The 12,767-nt window shown below is 35.5% G+C and overlaps 1 protein-coding gene across 1 annotated transcript in view; it reads right to left on the bottom strand.

Annotated features, from left to right (window-relative positions):
- Window positions 1-12,767, bottom strand: part of CFAP54 (cilia and flagella associated protein 54) — a 278,386-nt gene that overhangs the window by 160,431 nt on the left and 105,188 nt on the right. Inside the window, exons 27-30 of the mRNA XM_036891466.2 lie at window positions 10,199-10,327; window positions 8,408-8,522; window positions 6,978-7,067; window positions 6,189-6,315 (exon numbers count right to left, since the gene is read on the bottom strand). Coding sequence (XP_036747361.2) covers window positions 6,189-6,315; window positions 6,978-7,067; window positions 8,408-8,522; window positions 10,199-10,327 — 461 coding nt within the window. The remainder of the gene's footprint in view (window positions 1-6,188; window positions 6,316-6,977; window positions 7,068-8,407; window positions 8,523-10,198; window positions 10,328-12,767) is intronic.

Here is a 12,767-nt window from a genome sequence, read left to right on the forward strand (position 1 = left end):
ATCTAATACAAAGGAAGAACAACAGAAACTCTGACAAAAAGAGGAGGCAGAGGACTATCCTCCAAACGAAAGAACAGGATAAGACACCAGAAAGAGGGCTCAATGGAATAGAGATCATCAAACTTCTTGATAAAGATTTCAAAATAACAGTCATAAATATGCTCCCTGATTTGAGGAAAATTATTGATTATTTCAGGAAGGATTTCAACAGAGATAGATGATTTGAAAAATAGCCACTTAGAACTGAAATATACAGTAACTGAAATGAAAACTACAGTGGATGGAATGAATAATAGATTGCTGCCAATAAAGGAGACAATGAGATAGAAATTAGGACAGGAATAAAACAAAGCTGAGGAACAGAGAGAATAACAATCTCTAGAATCAAGAGGATACTAAGAGAGCTGTATGAAAATTCAAAAAATATGTATTAACATAATAGGGGTACCAGAAGAAGAGGATAAACAAAGGAGTAGTAAGTCTCTTTGAAGAAATAATTGAAAACTACCCCAATTGGGAGAAGTAAATAGATACCCACATCCTAGAAGCACAGAGACCTCCTAATAAAAGGACCCCCAGGAAGACAACACCAAGACATAATTAAAATGACAAAGATGAAGGATAAGGAGATGATATTGAAAGTAATCAGACAGAGAAAAATATTATTTATAAAGGAAACCCCATCAGGCTATCAGCAGACTTCTCAGCAGAAACTTTACAGACCAGAAGGGAGTAGAACGATATATTTAATTTCTATATGAAATAGAAAGATCTTCAATGAAGAATCCCCTACCCAGCAATATTATCATTCAAATTTGGAGAGATTAAACATTTCCCAGATGAATGAAGACTGAAGGAATTTACAACCACTAAACTAGCAGTACAGGATATGTTACAGGGATTGATGTAGATGGAAATGTTTCTAAGGCTAAATAATTTTCACCAGTGAATATAAAACCACAATAAATGTAATAGACCAATTACTTATCAAGAAAGTATGAAATTAAAACAAAACCAACTATATACAAACCAGTCAAGGGATACACAAAAAATGCAGATTATGACATCTAATACATAAAAGTGTGGAAAAGGAAGTATAACAAAGAAGCACCTTTAGATTGTGTTTGAAATATAGACTGTTATGTAATTAGGAAGCTATCCATGAACCTTATGGTAACCACAAATCTAAAGCCTATAATAGATATACAAAATATTTAAAGAGAGAAATCCAATCATAACACTGAAGAAAAACATCAAATAACAAGAAAAGAGCACAAGAAAGGAAGATCAGAGAGGAACTACTAAAAAACCAGAAAACAATTACTAAAATGGCAAAAGTACATACCTATCAATAACTTAAATGTAAATGGACTGAATGCACCAATCAGAACACAGGGTGGCAGAATGGATAAATAAACAAGATCCATATATATGCTTACTAGAAAAGATTCATTTCAGACCTAAAGACATACATAAACTGAAAGCGAAAGTATGGAAAAAGATATTTCATGTAAATAATGGGAAGAAAAAAGGAGGAATAGCAGTACTTGCATCAGACAAAATAGATTTCAAAACAAAGAAAGTAACAAGAAACAAAGAAGGACATTATATAATGATAAAGGGATCAATCCAACAAGAAGATATAACAATTATAAATACCTATGCACCCAATATAGGAACACCTAAATATGTAAAACAAATATTAACAAAACTAAAGGGAGAAACAGACTGAAACTCAATCATATAAGAGGACTTTAACACACCACTTACATCAGTGGACAGATCAACTAGACAGAAAATAAATAAGGAAACAGAATAAATGAACAACACACTGGATCAGATGCACTTAAAAATAGATACACAGAACATTCCACCCAAAAGAATACAAATTTTTCTCAAGGAATGCATAAGGAATGTTCTCCAGAATACATTACATATTTGGCCAAGAAAAGAGACTCAATAAAGTCAAAAAGGTTGAAATTATATCAAGTATCTTTTCAGATAACAATGGTATGAAACTAGAAATAAAACAGAAAACACCATAAACACATGGAGGTTAAACAACATGCTTCCAAATAATCAATGGATCAATGAGAAATTCAAAGTAATCAAGCAATACATAAAAACAAATGAAAACAAAAATGCAACAGTTCAAAACATGTGGGATGGGGCAAAAGTGGTGCTAAGAGGGAAGGAAGTACATAGCAATACAGGTCTACCTCAAGAAACAAGAACAAACCCAAATAAATGGTATAAACACACAACTGAAGAAACTAGAAAAAGAAGATCAAATGAAGCCCAAATTTAATAGAAGGAGGGATATAATAAACATCAGGCTAAATAAATAAAATAGAGAAAAATAAAACAATAGGAAAAAATCAATAAAACCAAGAGTGGTTCTTTGAGAAGATAAAAAAATAGACAAACCCCTGGCCAGACTTACCAAGAACAAAAGAGAAAAGGCACAAAAAAATCAGGAATAGTTAAGGATAGAATAGAAAAGGAATAGTTACAACTGGCATCACAGAAATACAAAGAATTATTACAGAATTATATGAAAAATTATATGCCAATAAATTGGACAACCTAGAAGAAATGCACAAATTCCTAGAAAAGTACAACGTTCCAAGACTGACCCAGGAAGAAACAGAAAATCTGAACAGACTGATTATCAGTAACAATATTGAATTGGTAATAAAAAATTTCCCAAAAAACTAAATTCCAGAACCAGACAGCATCATAGCTGAATTCTACCAAACATTTAAAGAGATAATACCCATCCTCCTTAAAGTTTTTCAAAAACAAAAGAAGAGGAAATACTTCCAAACTCTTTATATGAGGCCAGCATCACTCTAATGCCCAAACTGGGAAAAGACACTACAAAAAAAGAAAATTATAGACCAATATCCCAATGAACACAGATGCAAAACTACTCAATAAATTAGCAAACAAAATTCAAAAATATATCAAAAGGATCATTAATCATGGCCAAGTAGGATTTATTCCAGAGATACAAGGATGATATAATATTTGTAAATCAATCAATGTGATATGCCACATTAACAAAAAGAAGCATAAAAACCACATGATCATCTCAATAGATGCTGAAAAAACATTTGACAAAATTCAATACCCATTCATGACTCTCAACAAAATGGTTATAGAGGGAATGTACTGCAACATAATAAAGGCCATATATGACAAACCCACAACTAACATCATATTCAATGGCAAAAAGCTGAAAGCTTTTCCTTTCAAATCAGACATAAGACAAGGATGTCCACTCTCACCACTTTTATTCAACATAGTACTGGAGGTCCTAGCCATGGCAATCAGAAAAGACAGAGATAAAAAGGCATCCAAATTTGGTAAGGAAAAAAAACTGTCACTATTTGCAGATGACATGATACTATATATAGAAAATCCTGAAGACTCCACAAAAAAAACCAGAATAACTGGATTCAGCAAAGTTGCAGAATTCAAAATTAACACATAGAAATCTGTTGCATTCCTGTATACCAACAATGAACTAGCAGAAAGAGAAATCAGGAAAACAATTCCATTTAAAATTGCATCAAAAAGAATAAAATACCTTAGGAATAAACCTAACCAAGGAGGTAAAAGACCTGCACTCTGAAAAACAGAAAACACTCATGAGAGAAATTAAAGAAGACATCAATAAATGGAAATCTATCCCATGCTCATGGATAAGAAGAATTAATATTGTCAAAATGGCCATCCGGCCCAAAACAATTTACAGTTTCAATGCAATTTTTATCAATGTACCAATGATATTTTTCAATGAACAAGAGAAAATAATCCTAAACTCATATGGAATCACAGAAGACCCTGAATAGCCAAAGCCATCCTGAGAAAGAACAACAAAGATGGGAGGATTATGCTTCCTGACTTCAAGCTATACTATTAAGCTACAGTAATCAAAACAGTATGATACTGACACAAAAACAGATCCATAGAACAATGGAAGAGAATAGACAGCCCAGATATAAACCCACACATAAATGGTCAATTAATATACAATCAAGAGCCATGAATATACAATGGGGAAAAGACAGTCTCTTCAATAACTGGTGTTGGGAAAACTGGACAGCTACATGCAAGAGAATGAAGCTGGATTACTGTCTAACACTATATACAAAAGTAAACTAAATGAACCAAAAAATGAAATGTAAGACAGGAAACCATAAAATTCTTTGAAGAAAACACAGGCAAAAATCTCTTGAACATAAGCATGAGCAATTATTTCCTGGACACATCTCCTCAGGCAAGAGAAACAAAAGCAAAAATGAAAAAGTGGGACTACATCAAATTAAATATCTTCTGTACAGCAAAGGAAATTATCAATAAAACAAAAAGGCAACCTATGGTATGGGAGAATACATTCACCAATGATACATGCAATAAGGGGTTAATATCCAAAATATATAAAGAACTCTTCTAACTCAACACCAAAATAACACAGCTGAATTAAAAAATGGATAAAGGGCCTGATTGGACATTTTTCCAAAGAAGACATACAGATGGCCAAAGGCACATGAGAAGATGCTCCATATCACTAATTATCAGGCAAATGCAAATCAAAACCACAGTAAGATACCACCTTACACCAGTCAGAATGGCCACTATCCAAAATACAAAATATAACAAGTGTTGGTGAGGATATGGAGAAAATCCTCCTACACAGTGGGTGGAAATGTCAATTGGTGCAGCCACTGTGGAATGCAGTATGGATTGCCTCAAAAACTAAAAATAGAAACACCATACAACCCAGTAATTGCACTTCTAGGAATTCACCCAGAGTGAACAGAATCCCTGATTCAAAAATATATATGCACCCCTATGTTTATCACTGCATTATTTACAATAGTCAAGATATGGAAACAACCAAAGTACCCATCAATAGATATGTAGATAGAGAGTATGTGGTACATAGACACAATGGAATATTATTCAGCCATTGAAAAGCAAGAAATCCTGCCATTTGTGACAACATGAATGGATCTAGAGGGTATTATGCTAAATGGAATAAGCAGGGCAGAGAAAGACAAATACCATATAATTTCACTTACTTGTGGAATCTAAAAACAAAAAACAAAACAAAATAGCAGTAGACTCATAGACACTGAGAAGTGACCAGTTGTTACCATGGGGGAGGGGTTGGGGTGGGTTGGTAGGGAGGGTGAAGGAGACAAGGAGCACAAAAATTCCCAATCATAATATGAGTTGGTCATGGGGATGTAGTACAGCATGGAGAATATAGCCAATGATTCTGTAAAATCCTCCTATGTTGACAGATAGTAACTGCACTAGTGGGGGTGAGAATTTAATAATATGGGTAACTGTTGAACCAATGCTGTATACTTGAAACCAGTATAAGATTGTGTATCAACTGTACTTCAGTAAAGACAAAATAAACAAGGAAAAGCTTATTCTTTAAATTTTATTGAGAAAATTGATAAACTAGGGGACAGTGGGTGGGCCAGGCAGAGGGAATCTAAAATTTAATCTAAATCCCATACCAAAATTAATTCCATATGGATTAAATAAATGTAAATCATGAAGCCATCAAATTGGAAAAAAATACAGCTGCATATCTGTCCGTTGAAGTCTGGGAAAAATTTCTGTGTGTAAAAATATGCTAAGCATGTGAACATAAAAAGAAAATAGATATCACTATCATAGTAGAAATCAACATATTGCATCTGCCCATCCTCCAAAGTCCCTGGTGCAGAGAAGAGCATCTTAAAACATTTGCTCAGCCTTGCAAATTGAAATTATTTACTTTTGTTTTAAATGTAGTTATATTGCTCTATCCCCAACCTTAGCTCTTTTGTTATCACTGGTCAATGCTTCTGAGCCACTTACTATGTTTTCTTCTCTCAGAATACCTATTATTCTTATGTTGGACCTTCATGTGAGCCCTCTGAATTTCACTACACATTGAAAGGGTCTTCTGATTTCAGTTCAGTTGTATAAATGTTTTGATGTTTGTTTATTTATTTATTTATTTATTTACACATGCAGACATAAATCCTCACTATTTCCCATATGGATGTTTCAAAGGTATATACCCAACCTTCTTTTTCATCCATCTTGCACATTCTAAAGCAACAATATTACTCGTTTTTTAAAGCTATCAATACTAATAAAACAGATGTTACAAGTACCTTTTTAAGAAGTCATTGACAGGATGTGTTATCTCCACCATAAAATGAAATTTTTCATCATGCATACATTTTAGCAAAACTTGCGTAAAGAATTCCAGGAATCGAGGTCTCTGCTTAAATTTCATAACTGTGAAAACAAGAAAGTTCACCTGTAGTTACCCATACACTTAGTTATTAGTACTGAAAGGATACTATTGCTAATGGCCATTTTGTTCCAATGAAAGTTTATTAAACTGCTATTTAATTTCTCTTTTAAAAATTAAATATGGTAGTAAACATGGCAAGGATGTTTTTCTATGATCAAATAACCCTTTACATAATCTGTATTTCATTTATTTTCTAAATATCTCAGTGATGAGAAAGAGTTCATAAAAACTGCCTCTAATGTATAACTGTTGGGAGAAAAATTGCTCATAATTATCAGAATAACAAGTGATCCTAATTTTTGTTATATTTCACTCTGAGTTAAACAATAATGTTGCTCTTTCTTGATAGCCAATCTCAAGGATCACTAACATTTTCAATTCCTTAGTTTTTGTAAACCTGATAATAACATCATTTGCTATGAAAATAAGCCACCATCATATTCTGTCTTTCCAGATTTTAAATCAGGGACCTATTTCGTTCTCTTTCATTACTTGACAATCTGCATCATTCTGAAAGGGCAAGAACCCAAAATCTTCTGCCTAGAAAGGTGAAATCTCTCAGTAGGCAGCAACGGAATCCACAGAATAAATGATCTTCAGTAGTAAGTTGAGTCAACAGCATGTATACATTTAGCTCACCTACCTTCTTTCACAGCACCTTTGACCGACCAATTTAAAACTATAGGGTAAAGAAATATAGGGTCCTCTGTTCCTGAGAGTTCAGTTGTAACACCTATAAAGAAAGTAATTAAGTTGTAGGTTCTGTTTAACATGAATAACCAAAAATGAAAATTCTTTGGGGGTATGAAAAATAGGAAAATACTCAAGTATTCATTCTAAATTATGCTTTAAAATATCAATTATGTCATATTTTGGAGATTAAAAATCCAATAATCTCAATGATTTTTTTCGTATTTTCCCCCCTAAAACCCAAGAAGTCCACCACCAAATAGGTGAATAGTTTCCAAAGCCTAAGTCCCTCTTATTTAACAGCTATCACATATCAGTGAACCCCGACTCAGAAACCTACCCGTTATACTCCATTTTTGTAAAATCATTTCTACAAGACAGTAGAGAATAAGGAATAGCAGAGCAACAGGTTCAAATTCTAATCTTAACACTTTTTAGTCACAAGAACGAACATACTGAAAAAGAGAGAGGACTCCAAGTCAGGGAATTCTGAAACAGTACAACCTCCCAGATGGAACTGTGGCACACAGTAAGAAAGATGAGGTAGGGACACAGAACTCTACAAAGACAGTCAGTTCCAAAAGACCAAGGGGCCAGAAGTGGAACCTTCTACTTAAGAGAAAATTAGGTACTGTCTCCTGTTTCTTTTAGAAGATTTAAAGTACCTGCTTTTCAAAAATGTGATAATACTTATCATCACCAGAAACTAAATGAATTTCATAAGCAGATGTCACCACTGCAAACTCCAAAACTCCAATCATTATGTTAACATATTAGTCCATTATGAAATTATAGCACAATGACCTACAAGTAAACTCATCTTTCAGTTGAGCAGACCATCCTGATCCCTCACACATTAACACCCTTCATCCTATCCCCTTATTCCTCAGTTACATGTTTGCCTTTAGAGCAGTGATTCTCAGTTTTGTTCCCCTATCCCCAGTACACACAGCAAAATTTGCGTCCCAGCTGATGGTCACAGACGGGAATGATGTGCATGCACCTGTGGTTGTGCCAGGGATGCGGCTCAACATCCTCAATACCTAGGACAGTCCCCACAACAAAGAACTGGCTGACTCAAATCAGCAACGGTGTTGAGGCTGAGAAACTCTGTTTTAGAATCAGGAGATTTAGGCTCATATCCAAGATAGCCATGTAATCCTAAATAAATCACTTAATCTTTATGAGCCACATCTGTAAAAAAGCGGTTAGCAATCCCTTACTAATAGAGTATTGTTAGGATTAATGATGTAATGTAGAAGCACTGAATAAACATTAAACGGTTTACCAAATGCTAATCTCATCTTAATCCTTTTAACAAAGTATTTTCTTATTATAAGAAAACATCATGCTAAACAGAAGTATAAAGAAAAGAATGACTACATTGCTTTGTCAGTCTGAGTAGGTGCGTCTCCAACAAGACCAGCTGTTCATTTATTTTTTCAGGTAATAATATCTGCTGTGGCTTCTTAGACTTGGAAGACTTCTTAGAAGAACCCTAGAAACATTGATTCAATGTCAGAATGTACTTCAACATGTTCCAGTGACTGTCATTTTCAAACAACATTCTTTAGATTATATTTTCATGCTTTCATACTTGGTAGGCAAAACTTTGATCTACGAGGCTAAACAATATGAATTAATAATAATAACAGTCATTGCGTTCTAACTGAATGATGTACACAGTACTCAGTATTGTATGGAGGTTAACCAAAATATTTCTTCTCTTCTTCTTCCTTCCTTCCAGTAAGTTCTATCTCCCTAAATAGCGCCCCCCACCCCAATATACACACTTCTGAAAGCTGCTGAAGATAGGACTCTAAAAATCTTAGAAAGAAAATTCCCAGCCTGCCTTCAGAAATGTATCACTTCTTCCTTTTTTCTCTTTTTCCCAGAAGGAGCTCCTTTACATCTAAACTAACTGCCTTTGCTGCTTTACCTTTTGTTGAAACACAACAGGATCAGTAATTAGTGGATTAAGAACTGGCATATCTGTGTTCAGCCTCCTCACTATGTTTTCAATGGTCTGAACCTGGGAACTGACACATTTTGAGTCTCCAGTTCTCAAAAAAAAAAGCTCCCAATATTCTTTAGACTTAAAGGGAACTTGAGTGGCTATAATGATTTCTGACTCCTATAAATTAGATATCAGCTTCTCAAGTCTCTACAGTCTTAGTCAGAAGGAAGTATCACAACCTTCTGCTGGATTAGAGGCTCCATGGAAACAGGCATGGGGGTCCTGTTCACAATGACATGAAGGGACAGATTCCTGAATCAAGGACTGAGTGACATAAAGGGGCTGTTGATGGACTCTGAGAATGTACACCTGGGATAAAAACTCTAAAATTGCTCCCAGCTTAATCAAAACTCTCTCTGGACAAAACAAACCCTCCATGCCCCCAACAAAAAAGTGTTATAGCTAAAAAAAAAATCATCCAAAAAACAGTGGTGATTTTGAAGCTGTTCGTGGCAAATACTTACTTGGAAAGTCAACATAAAATAGAGAAACAGAGCCACTCCAACTGTCGCAGTCATAGGTAGTGGGGAGGCATAGTCCACCCACCCCAGTCACTGAGGGGGCTTCATGGAATTCCCAGTGCTCCCCAGAAGCCTGATACACTAAGCAGCATTTCAGAATCTGATATACAAAAACATTTAACCACACAGTTCAAGGAAAGGAAATAAAACAGGTTCTAGTAAGACTCATCCTTGGGAAGCAGATACTAAAAAGTAGTCTCAAACATTAGCAGACTCATAAAGAAGAGGATGTAGTTGTCACAATGAGTTCAGGAAATCCACTTTGAACAAAGTCAAAAGCTCTGACGTGTGTTTACTACAATCAGTGACCCACCCAGAATAATAAAATTTTCCATTTAGGAGAGACTTGACAGGGCTTCTAGTCTAATGTCCACTGGGTGCAAGAAGCTCTCTCTCACTGCCTAACTAATGACCGGTACTGGCGATAGGGGACTGTTCAATATTCTAGCACGGATTCCTGTTCATTTTCTTAATCACAATTAAGAGGAAAAAAGAACAAGAAGATCTTTATTGTACATTACTTTTATGTATGTGACAAATTAAAGCCTGATTTTCTAACATGTTTGCTAATACTGCATGACCCTTAAAAGACTCAATTAAATATATGTTTTAAAAGGAGAAACAACAAACACTTACCTCCTCTTGCATTTCTTCTTGGTTGCTATTACCAAATAGAGATTTGCATCCTGATGTGACATCCAACATCTTTTTTCCATAATTTATAATCATTACTGCCAGGTCATATTCCTTCCATGAACGCAGAATCTAATTTAAAATATCTATTAATTATCTCTGTCAGAAATACTTGTCGATTTTCAAGTGTCATGCACCACCTTTCATAAATCCAAAAGTCCCATTAATGTTTTGAATCTAAGAACTCCAATGTTTTTGTTAAGGGAACTGGAAGTTTACCTCCAGATTATATTTCCCTAGAATTAAAACTGCATGATTCCACTACTTTAAATAAAGGACAAATAGGAATCTTATCAACAATGATTCCCCATATATAGCCATTTATATTTTGGTAGAGTAAGTCAACTATCAAGAAAGTATTTCCCCTTAAAAGACCCATGTTAAAACAAAATCATTCTTAAAGGCCGCATCAACATCACCTCTTCTCTTGAGATGCTTTCTATGTGGAACGGCACAATTACTGACCTCATGAGATCCTGGTGGGTAGGGGGCACATTCATATCAGTAAATATTTACAGGACATTCTCATAGTGGACTAGACTAAAGATGACATGTTTTGGCATATTCTCCATGAGTCCTAGGGGGAGAAGACACTATAATCATAAGAAGGGGAGAGGCCCACTCTGCCACTCTCATTCATATTCCCTGCAACTACTTGTTATTCCAGCCTGGCCCTTACCTACCTCTCTAGCGTAATCTTCCACCACTCATCTCCTTGTACTTGAAGCTTACAAAATACTGAGCCAAGTATAAATTCTGACCCCATGGTTTCAAGACTTCAAGCCTTCCTTCTAGAGCTGAGATATTCCTCAGAACAGTCTTTTCACTTTACTTATATAGCTTTTCCTGGTCATTAAAACCTGACCTCTAGCATCAACTCCAGGAAAGTTTCCCGGCCAGCAAACTGATTTGCATATACCTTGCTGTAATCAAGGGGCATACGAAAGGGACACATTCATTGCGAATCACGTAAGGCGATTCTCTAAGAGTGTAAATGAGTGTATGAATTTGTTATATGTAGATGTATTCTGTTAAGGTGAAAAACTTCGTTATTTAAGGCAAGTAACAACTCTTAGTTCCCATACATGCAAAGGATACATAAGGTGGCTGAAAAACACTGAGTAGCTGCTTAAACCTGGTAAGACTTAGTGCAAAGAGCTAAGAACTGAAAATATTTCTGTAGACAAGGGCGATAGTGTTAAACTAATGCTGACTGGAACAGAATGTGGGAAGGAAAATGGTGACATATATTGTGAAAAGGAGTTAGGTCAAGCAGGGCCTTAGATGCCAGGCACAACAATCTCATTATAAAATCGATATGACAAGGAGTGAGTTTTTATTAGAAAACAGAAATGAGCTAATGTTTACTCTTCATCCAGCTTTGCTTTCTGACATATTTAGGTACTGGGCTTGGAGAGAACTGTGTACTCTTTTCCCCTTGTTTTAATATGTCAGTAAAAATACTAAATGATAAAGAATTTTTCCAATTAAATGAAAAATGGAGAACCAATTTTACTCAATACACCAAATGGTAAACAGAAATACAAAGACTGTGCCAGATGTTTAGCATAATAATTTTTAAACAATGCAAAATAATGAGACCTTTAAGATGATGTGTCTCAGAAGTGGCATTTTATTTGGGATTCTCTCAACTGTTAGAAAAAATACTGCTACTTAAAGAAGAAAGAGCCATCTGAAAAGATTACCAATTTGTTAAACAGAACAGAGAAAAGAAGCAGAGCCATTAGACTAATTGGGCTTCCCATGTCCTAAGAGAAAATCCATATAAAAATGTGTTTATAAATAATGAACACCTGCAATCTGGGATTCAGGGCTAGTTCAGGGTTCTGAGACTGAGAGTTGGTCAGGCTGGAAGAAGTTTCTGAAACAACAGTCTCGGCATATCAATTTGGGATAAATGGTGCTAAAATTAAAATCTTGATATTAATATATACTTTTTTTTTAATGTCCAAGATACATTCAAGGTCATTCTACCATAATATCACTTGTATTTCAATATGAGTCCTCAAGTTGGGGGGAAAGGAGAGGAGTCAGTGATGGCAGGTCAGGAAGTGCAGAATCAGCCCTAAGCTGCTGTGTGCTACGTGAGAAAAAGCTCAGGAGGCTGAGAGGATGCGTGTGAATCTAAGGACTTGAACCTCCACTGGCCCCAAATGAGGGTTGGAAGCCATAAATTTTCAAGGTCAGCATTCTCTCCCATGTTTCACAGAGGCTGTCACCAAAACCCTCCTCTTCCCGAATCTCTGAAACCCACCCTTACTCTCCAACTCTCCACTCTCAGCAAATGACCTTGCTTTCCTTCTACAGAAGAAATGTAGGGAACTAGCTTATACATTAAGTATAAGCTACAAACCTACCTGTACGCTCACCTGTAACTACGGCCATCCTTCCCACCTATTAGAGGGGAGAGGAGACTCTCCTGTCCAGACTAGTCCCTCGCACACCTGCTATGATCCCAGTACCTCCTGCCTTCTCAGGGATGTTGCTCTGG

The sequence above is a fragment of the Manis pentadactyla genome, chromosome 10 (assembly GCF_030020395.1).
Source record: "Manis pentadactyla isolate mManPen7 chromosome 10, mManPen7.hap1, whole genome shotgun sequence".
In the NCBI taxonomy this organism is placed as follows: Eukaryota; Metazoa; Chordata; class Mammalia; order Pholidota; family Manidae; genus Manis; species Manis pentadactyla.